Source organism: Oppia nitens, unplaced genomic scaffold, assembly GCF_028296485.1.
Source record: "Oppia nitens isolate AA-2021 unplaced genomic scaffold, nextdenovo-longstitch-racon4-pilon3 scaffold25_pilon_pilon_pilon, whole genome shotgun sequence".
In the NCBI taxonomy this organism is placed as follows: Eukaryota; Metazoa; Arthropoda; class Arachnida; order Sarcoptiformes; family Oppiidae; genus Oppia; species Oppia nitens.
In genome coordinates this window covers 1,232,233-1,256,960 of record NW_026533205.1, presented here as the reverse complement: position 1 = coordinate 1,256,960, position 24,728 = coordinate 1,232,233, and the positions used below count along the sequence as shown (strand labels likewise).

At 22.8% G+C, this 24,728-nt stretch overlaps 8 protein-coding genes across 8 annotated transcripts; 4 read left to right on the top strand and 4 right to left on the bottom strand.

The window, feature by feature from the left end:
• Positions 1 to 6,169: 6,169 nt before the first annotated feature.
• On the bottom strand, positions 6,170 to 7,359 carry LOC128954225 (uncharacterized). The gene is made up of 3 exons (XM_054299801.1): positions 7,273 to 7,359; positions 6,654 to 7,201; positions 6,170 to 6,416 (listed from the first exon to the last, which is right to left on the bottom strand). The coding sequence occupies exons 1-3, from the start codon at positions 7,305 to 7,307 to the stop codon at positions 6,178 to 6,180; spliced, it is 822 nt and encodes a 273-aa protein (XP_054155776.1). The 5' UTR covers positions 7,308 to 7,359; the 3' UTR covers positions 6,170 to 6,177.
• A 979-nt stretch (positions 7,360 to 8,338) lies between these two features.
• LOC128954168 (uncharacterized) lies at positions 8,339 to 8,861 on the top strand. Its single transcript, XM_054299737.1, has 2 exons — positions 8,339 to 8,475; positions 8,627 to 8,861. Exons 1-2 carry the CDS (start codon positions 8,339 to 8,341, stop codon positions 8,859 to 8,861), a joined length of 372 nt encoding a protein of 123 aa, XP_054155712.1.
• Positions 8,862 to 9,348: 487 nt separating this feature from the next.
• LOC128954167 (uncharacterized) lies at positions 9,349 to 10,449 on the bottom strand. Its single transcript, XM_054299736.1, has 3 exons — positions 10,230 to 10,449; positions 9,647 to 10,173; positions 9,349 to 9,575 (listed from the first exon to the last, which is right to left on the bottom strand). The coding sequence occupies exons 1-3, from the start codon at positions 10,325 to 10,327 to the stop codon at positions 9,349 to 9,351; spliced, it is 852 nt and encodes a 283-aa protein (XP_054155711.1). The 5' UTR covers positions 10,328 to 10,449.
• Positions 10,450 to 12,084: 1,635 nt separating this feature from the next.
• Positions 12,085 to 12,508, top strand: LOC128954166 (6-pyruvoyl tetrahydrobiopterin synthase-like; the record flags this gene model as incomplete). Its single annotated transcript, XM_054299735.1, has 1 exon — positions 12,085 to 12,508. A coding segment is annotated over one exon (417 nt), but the record flags the coding sequence as incomplete, so codon positions are not given.
• A 917-nt stretch (positions 12,509 to 13,425) lies between these two features.
• LOC128954164 (GTP cyclohydrolase 1-like) lies at positions 13,426 to 14,225 on the top strand. The gene is made up of 4 exons (XM_054299734.1): positions 13,426 to 13,433; positions 13,496 to 13,894; positions 13,958 to 14,044; positions 14,105 to 14,225. The coding sequence occupies exons 1-4, from the start codon at positions 13,426 to 13,428 to the stop codon at positions 14,223 to 14,225; spliced, it is 615 nt and encodes a 204-aa protein (XP_054155709.1).
• Positions 14,226 to 16,826: 2,601 nt separating this feature from the next.
• LOC128954163 (juvenile hormone acid O-methyltransferase-like) lies at positions 16,827 to 17,765 on the bottom strand. The gene is made up of 4 exons (XM_054299733.1): positions 17,731 to 17,765; positions 17,127 to 17,668; positions 16,907 to 17,046; positions 16,827 to 16,841 (listed from the first exon to the last, which is right to left on the bottom strand). The coding sequence occupies exons 1-4, from the start codon at positions 17,763 to 17,765 to the stop codon at positions 16,827 to 16,829; spliced, it is 732 nt and encodes a 243-aa protein (XP_054155708.1).
• A 1,346-nt stretch (positions 17,766 to 19,111) lies between these two features.
• Positions 19,112 to 20,855, bottom strand: LOC128954220 (uncharacterized). The gene is made up of 3 exons (XM_054299797.1): positions 20,656 to 20,855; positions 20,039 to 20,586; positions 19,112 to 19,381 (listed from the first exon to the last, which is right to left on the bottom strand). Exons 1-3 carry the CDS (start codon positions 20,748 to 20,750, stop codon positions 19,131 to 19,133), a joined length of 894 nt encoding a protein of 297 aa, XP_054155772.1. The 5' UTR covers positions 20,751 to 20,855; the 3' UTR covers positions 19,112 to 19,130.
• Positions 20,856 to 23,549: 2,694 nt separating this feature from the next.
• Positions 23,550 to 24,720, top strand: LOC128954162 (multidrug resistance-associated protein 1-like; the record flags this gene model as incomplete). The annotated part of the gene is made up of 5 exons (XM_054299732.1): positions 23,550 to 23,668; positions 23,970 to 24,044; positions 24,153 to 24,283; positions 24,459 to 24,590; positions 24,668 to 24,720. Coding segments are annotated over exons 1-5 (510 nt in total), but the record flags the coding sequence as incomplete, so codon positions are not given.
• Between the last annotated feature and the right edge of the window lie 8 nt (positions 24,721 to 24,728).

Below are 24,728 nucleotides of genomic sequence, written 5' to 3'. Positions count from 1 at the left end.
AATAATAATTACATTAATAATAATAATTAAATTAATAATAATAATTAAATTAATAATAATAATTAAATTAATAATAATAATTAATAATAATTAAATTAGTAATTAATTACAACTAATTATTTTTATAAATACTTTAATTATTTTGATGCCATTTAGTATTTCTTTAATAAAATTAAGTCTATTGTCGGCATATTTTAACTCTTTTCTATCGATTTTAATACCGATTTTCATAACAAAATACTGGGCACCTAATAGTATGACCACAACGGCTAAGCCGGCAAATGCTGTATAACTAAACTCAGTAAACAATAGCCCAGTCACCAGTATTATCTGTAGGGGTATTACTATTATATAAGCCACCCATTGGGCATAATCTATAAATTAATTAAATATGTAATTGAAAAACTTATGTAAATATCTATTAAACTACTAATACTACTAAACCATTAACTCGTTGACAGTCGACAGCCATTAGGTTAGTTATGTCGCCATAACTGGTCAGACGTTTGGCACCGTTACTCAACACCAGTGACTTGCGATAGACGGCCGACATTACCGATGATGTGATTTTCATAGCTAACAAAAAAAATTTTAAAAAATTATTTAACTTATAATACTGTTTTATTTCTATTATTCTGTAATATTTTAATATAATCTAAAAAAAAAAATCTAAAAACAGATACTATTATTGTTATACTACTAATTAACAAAAAATAAATAAATAAAAATAAATAATTTTATTTTTTTTTGTTGTAAAAACCTAGACATTTGATTGCTTGCATATAATAGGCATTCAATAGACTGGATAGTATATTCATGAGCACCAGTAGTACTGTATAGATATATCCGTGCCATTTATAACCGTCCATATCCTCAAAGGTTATAAACAATCTGTAAAAAAAAAATTTGTACAAAAAAATTAGTAAAAAATTTTTTTTGAATACTAATTGTATACAGTAATAAGTTTTATTAATAACTATTATAATATATACAGTATATACATGTACTTATAATTATTAACATATAATTAAACACTACATACTTGACCACTAATGGTTGACAACATTTTAGGCCAACCGATAAAAACAATATTAGACATAACCATAGAAATTGTAGACTAAATTTATGCAATATTATCAATGAAACACTAATACGATTATTATGTTTAGTAGTAGTAGTAGTACTTGTAGTTATATTTTTAGTTTTATCATTATTATTGTTGTTATTAACATTATAGACATATTTGAAACTAAAAAATGAAAACTTTTGTTTTGTTTTGATATCCGATAAACCGTTTGTAACCATTTTATTAGCATTTTTATGATCAATATTACTACTAATACAAGGAGTTGTTGTTTTTTGTTGTTTAAATAGATATCTTTGAAACGTATGCTTATAGTTATGCAAAACACTTAAACCGGAAGTCAGTGGCCAGAGATCCTGGAAGTCGATAGTCTTTTTCCAGTTCATGACAAGCAAACCGGTCATCCATTGATAGGTTAGCCTCGATATAGACGATGCCTTCTCTATGGGACATATAATGTCTGGATATTTATTGCTGATTATGTTTCGCTTAGTTATTGAATTTGTATTATTAGTATTAGTATTATTATTGACTATTGGCTTGCAATCAGCAAATTGACAATAGATTAGCAATAGACAAGTCAGACCATAGTTTAGACAAAACAATATAAATTCATAGTTGTATAGCATATGTCTATTGATAGTATAGGTGGCCACAGAAAAACTACCGAAAATAGTGTCCAACAATAGGTATAAACAAATCAGTCCACTAGTGATAATACCGTAGAGACGTTGAATGTTAAACACTAGACATAGTAGTAATCTGGCCATAGTTTGTATGCCTAACCCAAGTATGTATGCAGTACTGGGACTATCGTTCCACTGATATTTACGGCATAAACTTAACGCCAGTTCCGCTATTAGTATACCAGTGCTTATCAAACATATACATAATCGGCTAGTATTGTATAAATTCCATTGAATAGTAGTTTTATTATTATTATTAGTAGTAGTTTTATGACAACATTTCCACATCAGCTTCGGTATGTATAACAACAAGAATAAACAGGGAATCCATACAAACCATGTGCTGGCCATACATGCGCTCAGATTAGGCGCTGTTGTATACCATGAAAGTTGCGGATCCTTTAGATAATCAAAAAAAAAATAATAATATATTAATCAAAGTTTAAAATATAAATATTAATATAAATATTGCTATTGCAAAATAAATTATGATTTTTATTATTTATGTTTTTAAAATAATAAATAATTAAATAATTAAAGTTTTTTTTTAAAAAAAAAATTATTATCATTTAAATAGGTTACCCATAATTGATCAGTACATATTTTCTCAAACATTATTATTATTATGAAAATTAATTTCAGTTAACTAATAATTATAATAATGTGTTTGAAAAAAATTAAATAATTAATAAGTTTTAAAAATAAAAATTTATTACATAAAAATTAGCTGTTAATTTAATAATAATACTAAAAAAAATTACAACAATTAATCCACTAATTTTAAATTAAATTAATTAATTAAATAATTCAATCAACAACAACTACAAAAAACAAACATTATTAAATTATAAATATATATATAATTATAGTTTTTTTACATTAAGGTCTAATGCAAACTAAATTACTTTTACTAAAATAATAACTATAATTATTAAAAAAATTGCTGATATAATACTTTATATATTAAAAAAAATTTCCAAAATATTTTTATACACAGTATATATATATATTCAGATAAATTATTAACAATAAGATAATAATGACTAAAACAAAAAAAAATTTTTATATATCTCATGTAAGTATAAAGTAATTTCATATTTAAATATATATATATGCAAAACTTTACATAGCTATATAAATTAATTATAACAATTAATTTATATATATACAATTAAATTAATTAAATTCAATTGAATGACTAATGAAAAAAATAATATAATAATAATAATATAAATTCATTGGAAATTTTTTAAAAAATTACTTTATTTGTTAATAATAATAATAATAATATATTTAACTTTAATATACTAATACCTATCTGTGGACAAAAATACATTTATAAAATTTATATAAATACAATATATATATATATATACAGTATATAATATTAAGTTATAAGTTATATCTAATTGTTAAAATTTATTTTTTATTAAATAAAATATAATTATATAATATTTTTAAAAAAAAAAATTATATAAAAGTAATTGCTTTTATTTTCAGTGTTTGGTGTGTAATTTTTTTTATTAAAATTTTTTTTTAGTTAGGGTTGAGAAATGCTATTAAAATAAAAAACTAATCATGACAAAAAAATTAATTAAAAAATTATTATTTTTTCATTAAATTTTAAGTTTAACTTTAATTTTTTTATTTTCACTTTCTTTGTTAAGTTTATTAGATTTAGATATATATAAAAAATATATATTTATATTATAATTATGTTTTACAGCAAAAAAAAATTTATAGTTTATATAAACATTTAAAATTATATAATAAAATAATTGTTTTTTTTATTAAATTTTTTTTTTCATTTTATTTTTTCATTTAAATTTTTTCATTTAATTTTATGACTTTTTTGTTGTTGTTTAACAGCCGTTACTCTTAAGGTAATAAAATGAATGACAACTTCCGTAACGGTAGTGTCGGCTAAAAACTGTTGCCAAGCCTTGAGGTTCGGGTCGGGAGCCGTCGGATTGACAAATGCATCGAACAGTGTATCCGATAAGTGGTCATTGAGTTCGGCCTCAAAGTCCGATTGATTTTTGAAAAATGACCGATAGTTTGATTGGATTACTGGCATAAACTCTAAAGTAGTAGTAGTAGTAATAATAATAATAATAATAATAATAATAATAATAATAATAATAATACTAATAATAATAATAATAATACTAATAATAATACTAATAATAATACTAATAATATTAATAATAATAATACTAATAATAATACTAATAATAATACTAATAATAATACTAATAATAATAATACTAATAATAATAATACTAATAATAATAATACTAATAATAATAATACTAATAATAATAATACTAATAATAATAATACTAATAATAATAATACTAATAATAATAATAATAATAATAATAATAATAATAATAATAATAATACTAATAATAATAATACTAATAATAATAATACTAATAATAATAATACTAATAATAATAATACTAATAATAATAATACTAATAATAATAATACTAATAATAATAATACTAATAATAATAATACTAATAATAATACTAATAATAATACTAATAATAATAATACTAATAATAATACTAATAATAATAATACTAATAATAATAATACTAATAATAATAATACTAATAATAATAATACTAATAATAATAATACTAATAATAATAATACTAATAATAATAATACTAATAATAATAATACTAATAATAATAATACTAATAATAATAATACTAATAATAATAATACTAATAATAATAATACTAATAATAATAATACTAATAATAATAATACTAATAATAATAATACTAATAATAATAATACTAATAATAATAATACTAATAATAATAATACTAATAATAATAGAAATTTAGTTTTATTAAAAAAAATAATTATTATAATTAATTAATTAACTAAAAATAACAAACCAATCATTGATTGCCTATCTATAGTCCAATCGTAATCAATAGTCAATAGTTGTTTAATATCTAATTGATTAGCAATTATTGATTGTTTCCAATCAGCGATTTGTTTATCAATTGTCGGATACCATTGATTGGTTTGGCCACTAGTTTTGTTGACCACTAGTTTTTTGTTAAGATCGGCCAGAATACCGATATTTGCATGTTATATACCGCCCGTACTGGTGGTGGTGGAGGACAGTAAGCAACTACAAGTGTTCATCACTTGACACTTATCGGGCATATATTGTAGAGCAAAGTTAGATATAAGTAGATCAACCGTACCGTCCAATTGCCGAACCCGTGGACTAGTTATCTCTGGCCAACCTAAGCTCATGTCTTGCACCACATATTCAATAGTATCATCCATATTATGCTTGAGGGCATAGCTTATCATATCGTCGACGACATCGATACCGACCAACCGTTTATGAGGTAAATGTTTGCCAAACAAATGTTTGGTAATACCGCCGTCACCGCAGCCCAAGTCGACAATCAGATCATAGGATCTGTTAATTTAATTTAATAAATAAAAAAATTAATTAATTAATTAATATTTTTTTTAGTTTAGTTTAGTTTTTTTTAGCTAACCTATTATCAATGTTTAATTGTTTAATAGACTCCATTGCAAATATATAATGGCTATTATTTTTTTTACTATATATTTCAGGATCAATACTATCCATAATTATTATTATTATTATTATTATTATTATGTTGTATTAAATAGATTAGTTTTGATTAAAGTACTACTAAACTGTTTAATTTAATGGTGATTAAATGATTAATTTATTAATTAATTAATAGTTAATATCTGTAAATAATATAAACATTTAAAAAAATAATTGTAGCAAATATGGCAATTTAATCATAATTTTTTTTTTAATTAAAAATTAATTTTTATATTATTTATTATATTAATTGTATATAATATGTAATGCCATAAACATTTTTGTTTGTTTGTTTTATTTCAATTAATCTAATAATTATATTTTATTTAATTATTATTTATTTTGTTTTTTAAATAAAACTCATAATAATTTACACAAATTATTATTTATTTTAATATTTTTTAAAAATAATTATATAAATATAACAACAATATCCACAAAAACAACAACAACAATAAAACCTAAACTAATAAATTATTTTAAGTTTAAAATATAATATAATATAAAAAAAAAAGTTTTATTTTTTATACAGTTATACAGTTTGGTTTAGTAAAGCAAGGGTTAAAATTAATAGCAAAAAAAAAGATTTTATTTTATAAACATTTCAAAAAATTATATAATAAAATAATTGTTTTTTTTATAATCTGATTTAAAACTTTTTTTTAAAATAAAAAATTCTATTATTATTATTTTTATAAGTAATTAATTAGTTAGTTAGTTAGTTAATTAATTAGTTAATTAATTAGTTAATTAATTAGTTAATTAATTAGTTAATTAATTAGTTAATTAATTTGTTTTTGTTTAACAGCCGTTACTCTTATGGTAATAAAATGAACGACAACTTCCGTAACGGTAGTGTCGGCTATAAACTGTTGCCAAGCATTGGGTTTCGGGTCCGGAGCCGTCGGGTTGACAAATGCATCGAACAGTGTGTCCGATAAGTGGTCATTGAGTTCGGCCTCAAAGTCCGATTGATTTTTAAAAAATGACCGATAGTTTGATTGGATTACTGGCATAAAGTCTAAAGTAGTAGTAGTAGTGGTAATAATAATAATAATAATAATAATACTAATAATAATACTAATAATAATACTAATAATAATACTAATAATAATACTAATAATAATAATAATAATAATACTAATAATAATACTAATAATAATACTAATAATAATAATAATAATAATACTAATAATAATACTAATAATAATACTAATAATAATACTAATAATAAGTTTTAAATAAATAAATAACAAACCAATCATTGATTGCCTATCTATAGTCCAATCGTAATCAATAGTCATTAGTTGTTTAATATCTAATTGATTAGCAATTATTGATTGTTTCCAATCAGCGATTTGTTTATCAATTGTCGGATACCATTGTTTCGGCGGGCCTTTAGTTGTAACCAATTTTTTGTTAAGATCGGGCAGAATAGCGATATTTGCATGAAATATACCGCCCGTATTGGTGGTGGTGGTGGTGGTGGTGGAGGACAGTAAGCGACTACAAGTGTTCATCACTTGACACTTATCGGGCATATATTGTAGAGCAAAGTTAGATATAAGTAGATCAACCGTACCGTCCAATTGCCGAACCCGTGGACTAGCTATCTCTGGCCAACCTATGCTCATGTCTTGCTTAACATATTCAATAGTATCATCCATATTATGATTGCGGGCATAGCTTATCATATCGTCGACCACATCGATACCGACCAACCGTTTATGTGGTAAATGTTTGCCAAACAAATGTTTGGTAATACCGCCGTCACCGCAGCCCAAGTCGACAATCAAATTATAGGATCTGTTAATTTAATTTAATAAATAATAAAATTAATTAATTAATTAATTAATTTAGTTTTTTTTTTAGCTAACCTATTATCAATGTTTAATTGTTTAATAGACTCCATTGCAAATAAATAATGGATATTATTTTTTTTGCTATATATTTCAGGATCAATACTATCCATTATTATTGAAAAAATATTATTTAAAAATATTATTTATATTATTTAGTTGTATTAAATAGATTAGCTTTAAATACTACTAAACTTTTTTTTGAATTTAATGGCGATTATTAATATAAAATTTTTTTAAAAATAATAATAATTGTAGCAAATATGGAAATTTTAATTAATTAATATTTAATTAAAAAATTAATTTTTATATTAATTGATTATTTTAATTAAAATATACGAGTTGTATATAATATGTATTAACAGTTTTTTATTTCAATTAATCTAATAATTATATTTTATTTATTTATTATTTATTTTGTTTTTGTAATAAAACTCTTATAATAATTTACAAAAAAAAAATATTGTTTATTTTAATATTTTTTAAAAATAATTATATAAATATAACAACAACAACAATAAAATCTAAACTAATATATACTATAAATTTATTATCTAATTAGTATATAATATAATGTAATATAAATATATAAAAAATAATAAACAATTAATACATTTAAAATTATATATATATAAAAATTATTTATTTATTTATTTAAATTTAAATCAAAAAGTTAGTCTGAAAATCGTTGGGAGTTTTTTTTAAATTTTTGTTGAAAAATATACACAAAAAATTTCTAAATATAATTATTGGCATAAAGTCTAACTAAAAAAAACAAAAAAATTTTATGATTATTATTATAATTATTATTGTATAAGAGTATTGCACCAAAAAATACAAACATATATTTTATATTATTGTTTTGCGATTATTATTATTTTATTTTTTTTTAAATATTGTTTTTTACAAACCTATTATTTTTTAATAAAAAAATATTGTTTTATTAAAAACATATTATTTTTTTAAATATTGTTTTTTACAAATCTATTATTATTTTTTTTTTTTAATTGAATCCATTTTAATTGAATCCGGTGCGGGAAAGTCATCGCTAACACTGGCATTGTTTCGACTTATTGAGCCAGCAATGGGTCGTATAGTTATCGATGGTATAGATATCAGTCAATTAGGTCTACACGAGCTGAGGTCGCGGTTGACTATTATACCACAAGAACCGGTACTGTTTTCGGGAACTATTCGCTCAAATTTGGATCCGTTTGAGAAGTTTTCCGACGACGATCTCTGGTCAGTATTAGAACAAAGAGTTTGTAGTGTCGACTGATGCCGGTCTCGACTATCCGATTACTGAATCGGGTGATAACATGAGTGTCGGTCAGGTGTAACAACTTGTATGTCTGGCTCGGGCTCTACTCAGACACACGTCTATCCTTATCCTCGATGAGGCCACGGCTGCCGTCGCTGTCGAGACCGATGCACTCATTCAGCAAACTATTAGACAAGAGTTTAAGTCGTGTACTGTCTTAACGATTGCCCACCGAATCAATACAATCCTTGATTACGATCGGGTGTTAGTCCTAAGCGACGGACGGGTAGCCGAGTTTGACTCACCCGACAAACTGCTTGACGACAGGACAACCATTTTCTATTAACTGGCCAAAGACGCTGGTGTTATATGATTTGAAATTTAGTGACTGTTATTAAAAAATAATTAAATTAATTTATTTCAATTTATAGATTAATAAATAATTAGTTAGTTTTTCTATAATATAATATAAAGTAAAATTATAATAATTATTAGTAAATAAAAAATTAAATAATTAAAAAATTATTTCCAAGATCTTAATAATAAAAATTAATTAGTATTTAAAATATTTAATTAAAAATTTTATTAGAAAATAAAATAATTAATATACAGTAAATAAATTTTCAAAAAAAAAACAATAATGACCTTGATACTACTGTATATACTGTTTATACTATTACATCTAAAACATTAAATAAAAATATTTAATTAAAATTTTTTTTAGTATTAATTTGTTTTTTTTATCTAAATAAACATAATATTTTTTTGATTTACTAATTAAATGTAAAAAAAAGTTATAATTAATTAATTAATTAATAAACAATAAAAATTATTTATTGTTTAACAGCAGTTATTCTCAGCAATTGATGGTAACGATTGACTACCGTAACGGTCGGGTCGGCTAAAAACTGTTGCCACGCCCTCGGGTTGGGTGTGTCGGCCGTCGGGTTGACCAACGCATCGAAAGCCGTATCCCATAAGTGATCAGTTTTTTCCGACTCAAAGTCATCGGTATTTTGGAAAAATTGCCGATATTTTGATATAATAATTCCCATAAAGTCTATTAAAAAAAATTATAAATAATAATTATTTATTTATTTTTTTTTTTGAAATTTTAATTCAAATACTAACTAATCATTTTCTGTCTATCCGTCGGCCAACAGACATCAATAATCTCAAACTGTTTGACCAGAAACTGATTATCCGATAGACTTTGACGCCAATTGTCTAATTGTTTTTCACGCGATTGATACCATTGTTGTTTCGGCGGCGGCCGACCATAACTGGCCAATCGTTTGTTAATATCTTCCATAATAACTAGATTGGCGTGAAATACGCCGCCCGTGGACAACAACTGGCCAAATGTTTCGACTATTTGCCATTTGTCGGCCATATATTCAAGTGCTAAGTTTGAAAATATTAGGTCAACATTGCCGGCCAATTGCCGTAGCCGTTGGCTAGTAATCAGTGGCCACTTGACACTAATATCTTGCACTAGATATTCAATAGTATCATCTGAATTATGATTGCGGGCATAGGTTATCATATCGGGCAGGACATCGATGGCCAGTATATGTTTATGCGGGATATGTTTGCCGAGTAATTGTTTGGTTATATCGCCGTCACCGCAACCGATGTCCACAATCTGATCGTATGATCTGCAAAAATAACATATTTAAAAAAAATATTTTTTTCAATTAGTTTTTCAAATTACCTATAGTTAGCATCGATTAGACTATCAATTGATTGCATAGCTATTAGTTGGGCATTACTTTTTTGTTTGGCATAAACATCGGGTTCAATAATATCCATATCATAATATATATTAATAATTAATGTAAAACTATGTAAAACAGTAGTATTATATTTTTTAATTAAAATATTATTATTATAGCAAAATTTTTTTTAACAAAAAATTACTATTAATTAACTAACTTAGTTAACTGTAAATTAAAAAACTTGAGTTTATATAAGATTTTTTTCCATTGAAAATATTTTTTTTTTCATATATAATTACTTTGAATGTAATCAATAAGTTTTTAAAATAATAATAATAATTATTATTATTATTATTATTATTAACTTATAATACAATATAAAACAAAAATTTTTTTTAATATAACAAATATTTTTTTTTATAATGATAAAAAAATTATAGGATTTATTATTATTATAATTTTTTTTAAATAAAAAAATACATGTATTTGAATTGAAATTTAATGTTCAATAATAATAATTATTTATTTATTTTGCGAGTACTTAAGCAAAATGTTTGCTTATTTTCAATAAATTTCTTACTTTTAATACACGTTTTATTAATTTAAATGATTAATCAGAAAATTATTTATTTATTTAATTTTTTATTATAATATATATATATATATTATAACTTTAATAATTAATAACTTAATAAATATATTTTGTGACTAAATTGTGACATAAAATATTATCAACAACAAAAAATACATATAATTAATATAAATAATATAAAAAATATATAGTATTATGCAAATTAAAGTATATTATTATTATATTTAATTATTATATAAATATATTTCTTAATCTGTATTTTTTTTATATAAAAAAACTTAATTAATTAGTTAAAAATATTAACAATTAATATTTTATCAAAAAAAAAAACAAAATAAACTAAAATATTTAAAAACTTTTTATTTGTTTGTTTGAAATTTTTTGAATTATGACTTTTTGTTTGTTTTTTATTTTGATTTAGTTATAATTAAGTAAAAAATATTTAGCATTTTATTGTATATAATATTTTTAATTATAAACAAAAAAATTACATTTTAAATTACAAACATATATATATATATATATATTAATAAGTCAAATATATTTTTTTAATAAACTAAAAAAATTACTGTAACTTTAATATTTAATTGTAAAGTAAATACATTTATTACATGTACTATACATGTATTAATAATTATTTGCAATTAAAATATTTTTGTATTTTCATTAATAATATTTCGTAAAACATTTAATTAAATTTAACAAAAAAAAAATAGTCAAATCATTAGAAATTTCAAATATATTTTATTTGAATAATGATATTTAATTCAAGCAAAAAAGCAAGTATTCAATATACTAAATAATTTTATTATTTAAAAAAAAAATAATTAATTGCTTGTTTTGAACATTACTTGCAAAATAAAAAATCTATATAAACCAAATAGTTTTTTAGATAAATTTTTTTTATAGTATTAGAAAATTTTTTATACAAAAAAATATATTTATTATTGTTATTATTTTCTAGGTTTTAATATTTATAATTTTTTCTATTTTTTTTGTTGATTAATTAATTATTGTTTTATGAAAAAATAATAATTATTGAATTATTATTTTTTTTTTAGAAAAAAAACAATAATTAATTAATTAAATATATATATATTAATAAATTATATAATAAAATATAAATATATTAATAAATTATATATATATATATATAAACTAGAAAATAATTTATAAATACTATTTATTTAATTTAATAAATCAAGAAACAAACAACAAAAATGTTGGACAATAAAACTAATAATAATAATAATAATAATAATGAATCGCTTGTATACCTGACCCGTATCGAGACGTTTAGTTCAGCCCATAGTATGAACAGTCGACTACTGGATCAGCAAACAAATGTGAAAACTTTCGGTAAATGTAATCAAATTCACGGCCATAACTATCGGATAGAGTTGACTGTTAAGGGATCAGTAGATCCCGTAACCGGTTTTCTGATGAATATCAATGAACTTAAGGAACTGATGGACGAGACTATATTGAAACCGTTTGATCATAAACTCATTGATAGAGATATACCCGATTTTTTTGACAATAATATTGTGTCGACTGCCGAAAATATTGTGGTCTACATATGGAAAGCCGTTTCCCAGAGATTGCCTACAAATATTTTATTACATAAAATCAAATTGTATGAAACAGATAAAAATGTTGTCACCTATTTTGGCTGATACTACTACTACTACTACTACTAATAATAATAATAGTTTATTATTATTTTTATTATTATTATATTTTTTGTTTTGATTTTTTTTCAATAATATTAATAATAAAATACAAACTTTTCTTTTTTTTGCATTTTTGTTGTTGTTGTAAATCTATAAACTTAATAAAAATCTAATATACAGTATATTATATTATATTATTATATATTTAGTTATATTAAGTTGTATTAATTTAACATTTATGAATATTTTTAAATAAACTATTTAGAAATATTAGACTAAAATGTTGTCACATATTTTGGTTGATAATAATACTAATATTAGTTTTAGTATTATTAAAGTATTGTTATTAAATTTTTGATTTTTTTCAATTTATATTTATACTAAACATTATTATTTTTTTTTGTATTTTTTAATTTGTTTTGTTGTAAATCTATAAACATAATAAAAATCTAATATACAGTATATTTTTTCTTGTTTTATATTAATTTGTATTAATCAAACATTTATTTTAATAAATATATTTAAAATTATCTATAAAAATTTTAACTAAACTATCTTTAATAATTTTAAATAATTAAATTAAATTATTAAATTAATAATAATAATATGCTTTTTAAATTATTATTTAATATTTTGATATAAACTATTTAGAAAAATCGAAAAATTAATTATTATTTTTTTGTTGTTAATATTCATATAAAATATTTGAGCAATAAATTATTATTTAATATTTTGAATTAACAATAAAATAATATCTATAATCTTTACTTAACAATTACTAAGCTAAATTTTTGAAAGTTTTTAGTATTTAATATAGATAATTAAAAATATTTTAGTTTTTAAAAAAAAATATCTTTAATATATATCTACTAAAAAAAATGAGTAAAAATTCTAATAAATTGAATCAAAATAATAATAATAACAATAATGTTTTGGTCAATGAAGTGGTGGTCAAACAAAATGTTTATGATATCAATAAAAATCTTACTATAAATAGTATAGTATCGCAAAAAACTAACGGTGCGAACAATGGTTTAGACGACAAAAATGATACACAATTGAAACGATTGACTCGTATTTATAGAGATCTGTTGGAAACCATTGGCGAAGACACGGAAAGAGAGGGTCTATTGAAGACACCGGAGAGGGCAGCGAAAGCACTGTTGTATTTCACTAATGGATATCAATTGAAAATCAATGATGTCTTGAATGATGCCGTGTTTGCTGAAGACACCGATGAGATGGTTGTCGTCAAAGATATTGAAATGTTTTCCTATTGTGAACACCATTTGGTGCCCATCTATAGCAAAGTGTCTATCGGTTATCTGCCCGACCATAAGGTGCTGAGACTCAGCAAATTGGCCCGAATTGTGGAAATGTTTGCCCGAAGACTAAGATCAAGGTATGGATGGATACACAAAGATATAGTAATGAAAATTAAAATATGTTATTGTCTTACAGTTCAGGAAAGACTGACCAAACAAATAGCCGAAGCAGTGGCTGAAGCTATCAGTCCTTTAGGAGTCGGTGTTGTTGTTGAGGCCAAGTATTTGTCATATTATATATAAGTTTGAATAAAATTATTGATTTTTATTGGTATTTCCAGACACATGTGTATGAGCTCTCGTGGGGTACAGAAAATCAATGGCAAAACTATAACCAGTTGTATGTTTGGACAGTTCAGAGATAATCATAAAACTAGACATGAATTTCTATCAATGATTTAAAATTTAATTCAATAAACAATTAAAATATTTTTAATAGATTAATAAAATAAATTATTTTTGTTATCACTTTATTGTTTTATTTTTAACTAAATATATTTTTTGCCTATGAAATTAATTTTTGTTATTTTATTTTAAATTTTAATGTATAATAATTTTTTGTTGTTGTATAATTTAACTATTATAGTAATGTTTTAATATGACACACATACACACACACACAYACATAAACACATACACATATACACACACATACATAAACACATACACATACACATACACATACACATACACATACACATACACATACACATACACATACACATACACATACACATACACATACACATACACATACACATACACATACACATACACATACACATACACATACACATACACATACACATACACATACACATACACATACACATACACATACACATACACATACACATACACATACACATACACATACACATACACATACACATACACATACACATACACATACACATACACATACACATACACATACACATACACATACACATACACATACACATACACATACACATACACATACACATACACATACACATACACATACACATACACATACACATACACATACACATACACATACACATACACATACACATACACATACACATACACATACACATACACATACACATACACATACACATACACATACACATACACATACACATACACATACACATACACATACACATACACATACACATACACATACACACACATACACATACACATACACATACACATACACACACATACACATACACATACACATACACATACACATACACATACACATACACATACACATACACATACACATACACATACACATACACATACACATACACATACACATACACATACACATACACATACACATACACATACACATACACATACACATACACATACACATACACATACACATACACATACACATACACATACACACATACACATACACATACACATACACATACACATACACATACACATACACATACACATACACATACACATACACATACACATACACATACACATACACATACACATACACATACACATACACATACACATACACATACACATACACATACACATACACATACACATACACATACACATACACATACACATACACATACACATACACATACACATACACATACACATACACATACACATACACATACACATACACATACACATACACATACACATACACATACACATACACATACACATACACATACACATACACATACACATACACATACACATACACATACACATACACATACACATACACATACACATACACATACACATACACATACACATACACATACACATACACATACACATACACATACACATACACATACACATACACATACACATACACATACACATACACATACACATACACATACACATACACATACACATACACATACACATACACATACACATACACATACACATACACATACACATACACATACACATACACATACACACATACACATACACATACACATACACATACACATACACATACACATACACATACACATACACATACACATACACATACACATACACATACACATACACATACACATACACATACACATACACATACACATACACACATACACATACACATACACATACACATACACATACACATACACATACACATACACATACACATACACATACACATACACATACACATACACATACACATACACATACACATACACATACACATACACATACACATACACATACACATACACATATACACATACACATACACATACACATACACATACACATACACATACACATACACATACACATACACATACACATACACATACACATACACATACACATACACATACACATACACATACACATACACATACACATACACATACACATACACATACACATACACATACACATACACATACACATACACATACACATACACATACACATACACATACACATACACATACACATACACATACACATACACATACACATACACATACACATACACATACACATACACATACACATTCAATGAAACCACTGGAGTTTTACAAATATCAAGTGTTTGGTATAATGACACCCAAAGAGGTTTTTGTTAGGGTTGAGAAACGCCAGTAGAAAAATCAAACAAACTAACCATGGCAATTAATTGATTAAAATTATTTTGATTTTTTTTAAACATTAAATTTTGATTTTTTTGTTAACTCTTTGTTAACTTTATTTGATTTTTTAAAAATAATTAATTAATTATTTTTTTATCATACAGTAGTGTAGTAAAGCACATGTTAAAATCAATAACAAAAAAAAATAATTATTTTATAAACATTCAAAATTATATAATAAAATATTTTTTTTCAACAAAATTAATTAATTTGATTTAAAACTTTTTTATCTAAATTCTATTATTATTATAATTATAAGTAATTAATTAATTAATTAATTGATTGATTTTTTTGTTGGAGTTGTTTAACAGCCGTTACTCTTAAGTTAATAAAATGAATAACAACTTCCGTAACGGTAGTGTCGGCTAAAAACTGTTGCCAAGCCTTGGGGTTCGGGTCCGGAGCCGTCGGGTTAACAAATGCATCGAACACTGTATCCGATAAGTGGTCATTGAGTTCGGCCTCAAAGTCCGATTGATTTTTGAAAAATGACCGATAGTTTGATTGGATTACTGGCATAAAGTCTATAAAGTAATAATAATTATTAATAATAAAATAATAATAATAATTAAGTTTTAGTTTTTTTAAACTATAAACAACAAACCAATCGTTATTTGCCTATCTATAGTCCAATCGTAATCAATAGTCATTAGTTGTTTAATATCTAATTGATTATCAATTATTGATTGTTTCCAATCAGCGATTTGTTTATCAATTGTCGGATACCATTGTTTCGGGGTATTAGTTGTAACCAGTTTTTTGTTAAGATCGGCCAGAATAACGATATTTGCATGAAATATACCGCCCGTAGTGGTGGTGGAGGAGGAGGAGGAGGACAGTAAGCGACTACAAGTGTTCATCACTTGCCACTTATCGGGCATATAGTGTAGGGCAAAGTTAGATACAATTAGATCGACCGTACCGTCCAATTGCCTGATCCGTTGGCTACTAATCTCTGGCCAACCGATACTCATGTCTTGCTCCACATATTCAATAGTATCAGCAGTATTATGACGGCGGGCATAGCTTATCATTTCGGGTACGACATCAATGCCGACCAACAGTTTATACCGGATATGTTTGCCAAACAAATGTTTGGTAATACCGCCGTCACCGCAGCCTAAGTCAACAATCAGATCATAGGATCTGTTAATAAATTTTTATTAAATTTTAAATTAATTTTTAGTTTAGTTTAGTTTTTAGCTAACCTATTATCAATGTTTAATTGTTTAATAGACTCCATTGCAAGTAAATAATGAATACTATTTATTTTACTATATATTTCTGGTTCAATACAATCCATTATTATTATATAAAAAAAATATTATTATTATTACTATTTAAAAATATTATTATTTTTTATTATTATGTTGTATTGTAAATAGATTTAATTATAACAATACTACCAAAACTGTTTAATTTAATTGGCGATTAACATAATAGTTATTATACTAATTAAACTAATATAAACTTTTTTTTTAAAAATAAATAAATAAATACTTGTAGCAAGTATTATTATTGTTTAAAAAATATTATTATTTAAAAATATTATTATTTAAAAATATTATTATTATTATTATTATTATTATTATTATTATTATTATTATTATTATTATGTTGTATTAAATAGATTATAAAATAATTATACAATACTACTAAACAAGTAATTTAATTTAACGATTAACATATTATAGTTATTATGTTAACTAGTATAAACTTTAAAAAAATAAATAAATAAATAATTGTAGCAAATATGGCAGTTAAAATTAAAATTAATTTTTTTTAAATAAAAATATTATTTATAATATTTATGATTAATTATTATTATTTTTTTTATTATACATACGCTTAATGTGTTTAATGATTATTAATAATATTAAAAAAAATATCGTAATATTGCAAAAATAGTTATTATCATTTTAATAGATAACTATAATTAGCTGATAATTATAAAAAAAAAATATATATATATTTTTTAAAAACAAATATTTGATTAATACTGTTTACAGTAATAATTTTAATAAGGGGCTATTCACATATTAAGTTCGCACACTTTCTAAGTAATCTAGACCCTCTCCACCCCCACCCCCATCCCCTATGTTCGAAATTGTTCGCATGTATTAATTTAAAGAAAAAAAATTACGTTCATATGTCTATAACTGATACCCAACCATACCACCCCACCCACCCCCCATATCCTTCCACTCCCCTCAACATGTGAACGTAATATGTGTACTAATCCTAATGAATTTTTTTTTTTAGAATAGCGCCAATGAGTCTATTCTAACTATTCATTAATTTTTTCTTAACTATTAATTTTTTGTTTATATTATACACACACAAAAAAAAATGTAAAACAGAAATTATAAAGTTTTATAATTATATTCTATAAATTTTATATATATATAAAAAAAAGAAAGTTTTATTAGATTTAGGAAAAATAATAATTATTATATTTTAGCAGTTATACAGTAGTTTAGAAAAAACAATAAAATAATTGTTTTTTTTTAATCAGATTTAAAAAAAAACTATTTTAAATAAAATATTCTATTATTATTATTTTTATAAGTAATTAGTTAATTAATTAGTTAATTAATTAGTTAATTAATTAATTAATTAATTTATTTTTTTGTTGTTGTTTAATAGCCGTTACTCTTATGGTAATAAAATGAACGACAACTTCCGTAACGGTAGTGTCGGCTATAAACTGTTGCCAAGCCTTGGGTTTCGGGTCCGGAGCCGTCGGGTTGACAAATGCATCGAACAGTGTGTCCGATAAGTGGTCATTGAGTTCGGCCTCAAAGTCCGATTGATTTTTGAAAAATGACCGATAGTTTGATTGGATTACTGGCATAAAGTCTAAAGTAGTAGTAGTAGTGGTAATAATAATAATAATAATAATAATACTAATATTACTAATAATATTACTAATAATAATACTAATAATAATACTAATAATAATACTAATAATAATACTAATAATAATACTAATAATAATATTACTAATAATAATACTAATAATAATACTAATAATAATACTAATAATAATATTACTAATAATAATACTAATAATAATACTAATAATAATACTAATAATAATACTAATAATAATACTAATAATAATATTACTAATAATAATACTAATAATAATAATAATAATAATAATAATAATAATAATAATAATACTAATAATAATAATACTAATAATACTAATAATACTACTAATAATAATACTAATAATAATACTAATAATACTAATAATACTACTAATAATAATACTAATAATAATACTAAAAATAATACTAAAAATAATACTAATAATAATAATAATAATAATAATAATACTAATAATAATACTAATAATACTAATAATACTAATAATAATAATAATAATACTAATAATAATACTAATAATAATACTAATAATACTAATAATACTAATAATACTAATAATACTACTAATAAGATTACTAATAATAATACTAATAATAAGTTTTAAATAATTAAATAACAAACCAATCATTGTTTGCCTATCTATAGTCCAATCGTAATCAATAGTCATTAGTTGTTTAATATCTAATTGATTAGCAATTATTGATTGTTTCCAATCAGCGATTTGTTTATCAATTGTCGGATACCATTGTTTCGGCGGGCCTTTAGTTGTAACCAATTTTTTGTTAAGATCGGGCAGAATAGCGATATTTGCATGAAATATACCGCCCGTATTGGTGGTGGTGGTGGTGGTGGTGGAGGACAGTAAGCGACTACAAGTGTTCATCACTTGACACTTATCGGGCATATATTGTAGAGCAAAGTTAGATATAAGTAGATCAACCGTACCGTCCAATTGCCGAACCCGTGGACTAGCTATCTCTGGCCAACCTATGCTCATGTCTTGCATAACATATTCAATAGTATCATCCATATTATGATTGCGGGCATAGCTTATCATATCGTCGACCACATCGATACCGATCAACCGTTTATGTGGTAAATGTTTGCCAAACAAATGTTTGGTAATACCGCCGTCACCGCAGCCCAAGTCGACAATCAAATCATAGGATCTGTTAATTTAATTTAATAAATAAAAAAATTAATTAATTAATTAATTAATTTAGTTTTTTTTAGCTAACCTATTATCAATGTTTAATTGTTTAATAGACTCCATTGCAAATAAATAATGGATATTATTTTTTTTGCTATATATTTCAGGATCAATACTATCCATAATTATTATTATTATTTAAAAATATTATTAGTATTATTTAGTTGTATTAAATAGATTAGCTTTAATTACACTAATATACTACTAAACTGTTTAAATTTAATGGCGATTATTAATATAAACATTTCTTAAAAAATAATAATAATTGTAGCAAATATGGATAATTTTAATTAAATAATATTTAATTAAAAATTAATTTTTATATTAATTGATTATTTTAATTAAAATAAACGAGTTGTATATAATATGTATTAACAGAATTTTTTTTTTTAAATATTTCAATTAATCTAATAATTATATTTTATTTATTTATTATTTATTTTGTTTTTGTAATAAAACTCTTATAATAATTTACAAAAAAAAATTATTGTTTATTTTAATATTTTTTAAAAATAATTATATAAATATAACAACAACAACAACAATAAAATCTAAACTAATAAATACTATAAATTTATTATCTAATTAGTATATAATATAATGTAATATAAATATATAAAAAAATAATAAACAATTAATACATTTAAAATTATATATATATATATATATAAATTATTTATTTATTTATTTAAATTTAAATCAAAAAGTTAGTCTGAAAATCGTTGGGATTTTTTTTAAAAATTATTTTAGTTGAAAAATATAAACAAAAAATTTCTAAATATAATTATTGGCATAAAGTCTAACTAAAAAAACAAAAAAATTTTATGATTATTATTATTATTATTATTATTGTATAAGAGTATTGCACCAAAAAATACAAACATATATTTTATATTATTGTTTTGCGATTATTATTATTTTATTTTTTTTTTAAATATTGTTTTTTACAAACCTATTATTTTTTTAAATATTGTTTTTTACAAACCTATTATTTTTTTAAATATTGTTTTTTACAAACCTATTATTATTATTTTTTTAATTGAATCCATTGCAATTAGTTTACTTTGACCATTTTTTGAACTAATATATGATATCCATGGTTGTTTTTATTATTATTATTATTATTATTATTATTATTATTAATTTTTTATACTATACCATACCATAGTATAAGATAATATATGTATATATAATATTTAGTAATTAATATTTATTTATTTTAAAAAAAATATAATCCGAGAAACACAAAAAATATTACTATAATATATAATATATATATAATTTATCTTAATTTTAATTTAATTATTATTATTATTATTATTATTAGTTAATAATTATAATAATAATAATAACTCTAATAATAAAAACTTATTAATTTATTATTTTATTTTTATTTTATTTTTACTTTAATCATTAAAATTGAATATAAATAATTATTAAAAAAATAATTATAATTAATAATTCAGTTAGTATTTAACACATAGTATTTAATTTATTTATTGTAAATAAAATTATTTATTACCTTTAATTTATATAGGTATGTAAAGTTTTATATATATATATATATATATATGTATAAATTTTTTTTATATATATATATATGTATAAATTTTATATATATATATATATATGTAAATATAAAATTACTGTATACTTACTTACGTATATCATATGAGATATTTAATAAAAAAATATATTTTTTTTGTATTGTCATCATCTTATTGTTAATACATTTTTTATATATGAATATATATACCTGTACTGTATATAAATATTTTGAAATATTTTTTTGTTGTTGAAATATACTGTATTTAGTATTAGATAAACAATTTTTTTGTGTGTATTGTTTTTAATACTAGTCATTATTTTAACAGTAATTGTTTTTTTTGGATTAGATTTTAATATAAAACTATAAGTTTATATATATATGTTTTTTTGTGTTAATTTTATTAAATTAAAGTAATTAATTGAAAAACTATGTTGTTTTTTTTGTGTATTAATTGTTGTATATTATTTATAATTAATTGACAATTAATTTTAATAACTAATAAAATACAAAAAAAGTTAATATTTATTTTTTTAATTTCAATTAATAATAATGTTTGAAAAAATATGTACTGATCAATTATGGGTAACCTATTTAAATAATAATTATAATATTTAAATAACTTTAATTATTTATTTATTAAATAAAATAAAAATCATAATTTTTTACAACAATAGTAATATTAATATATAGTTTAAACTTTGATTATTATATTATTATTATTTTTTTTTTGATTATCTAAAGGATCCGCAACTTTCATGGTATACAACAGCGCCTAATCTGAGCGCATGTATGGCCAGCACATGGTTTGTATGGATTCCCTGTTTATTCTTGTTGTTATACATACCGAAACTGATGTGGAAATGTTGTCACAAAACTACTACTAATAATAATAATAAAACTACTATTCAATGGAATTTATACAATACTAGCCGATTATGTATATGTTTGATAAGCACTGGTATACTAATAGCGGAACTGGCGTTAAGTTTATGCCGTAAATATCAGTGGAACGATAGTCCCAGTACTGCATACATACTAGGGTTAGGCATACAAACTATGGCCAGATTTCTACTATGTCTAGTGTTTAACATTCAACGCGTGTACGGCATTATAACTAGTGGACTGATTTGGTTATATCTATTGTTGGACACTATTTTCGGTAGTTTTTCTGTGGCCACCTATACTATCAATAGACATATGCTATACAACTATGAATTTATATTGTTTTGTCTAAACTATGGTCTGACTTGTCTATTGCTAATCTATTGTCAATTTGCTGATTGCAAGCCAATAGTCAATAATAATACTAATACTAATAATACAAATTCAATAACTAAGCGAAACATAATCAGCAATAAATATCCAGACATTATATGTCCCATAGAGAGGGCATCGTCTATATCGAGGCTAACCTATCAATGGATGACCGGTTTGTTTGTCATGAACTGGAAAAAGACTATCGACTTCCAGGATCTCTGGCCACTGACACCCGGTTTAAGTGTTTTGCATAACTATAAGCATACGTTTCAAAGATATCTATTTAAACAACAAAAAACAACAACTCCTTGTATTAGTAGTAATATTGATCATAAAAATGCTAACAAAATGGTTACAAATGGTTTATCGGATATCAAAACAAAACAAAAGTTTTCATTTTTTAGTTTAAAATATGTTTATAATGTTAACAACAATAATAATAATAATAATACTAAAAATATAAATACCACTACTACTAAACAATTACATAATAATAATAGTATTAGTGTTTTATCGATAATATTACATAAATTTAGTCTACAATTTCTATGGTTATGTCTAATATTATTTATATCGGTTGGCCTAAAATGTTGTCAACCATTAGTGGTCAAGTATGTAGTATTTAATTATATATATATTATAAAAGTCAATAAAACTTATTACTGTATAATTAGTATTCAAATTTTTTGACTAATTTTTTTGTACAATTTTTTTTACAGATTGTTTATAACCTTTGAGGATATGGACGGTTATAAATGGCACGGATATATCTATACAGTACTACTGGTGCTCATGAATATACTATCCAGTCTATTGAATGCCTATTATATACAAGCAATCAAATGTCTAGGTTTTTACAAAAAATCAAATTATTTTTTTGTTTTTTTATTTGTTAATTAGTATTATAACAATAATAGATACTGTTTTTAGATTTTTTTAAAGAGTATAGTAATAATAAAAAATCTATATTTCAAATCAATACAGTATTATAAGTTAAATAATTTTTTTTTTAAATTTTTTGTTAGCTATGAAAATCACATCATCGGTAATGTCGGCCGTCTATCGCAAGTCACTGGTGTTGAGTAACGGTGCCAAACGTCTGACCAGTTATGGCGACATAACTAACCTAATGGCTGTCGACTGTCAACGAGTTAATGGTTTAGTAGTATTAGTTGTTTAATAGATATTTACATAAGTTTTTCAATTACATAATTATATTTTTATTAATTTATAGATTATGCCCAATGGTTGGCCTATATAATAGTAATACCTCTACAGATAATACTGATAACTGG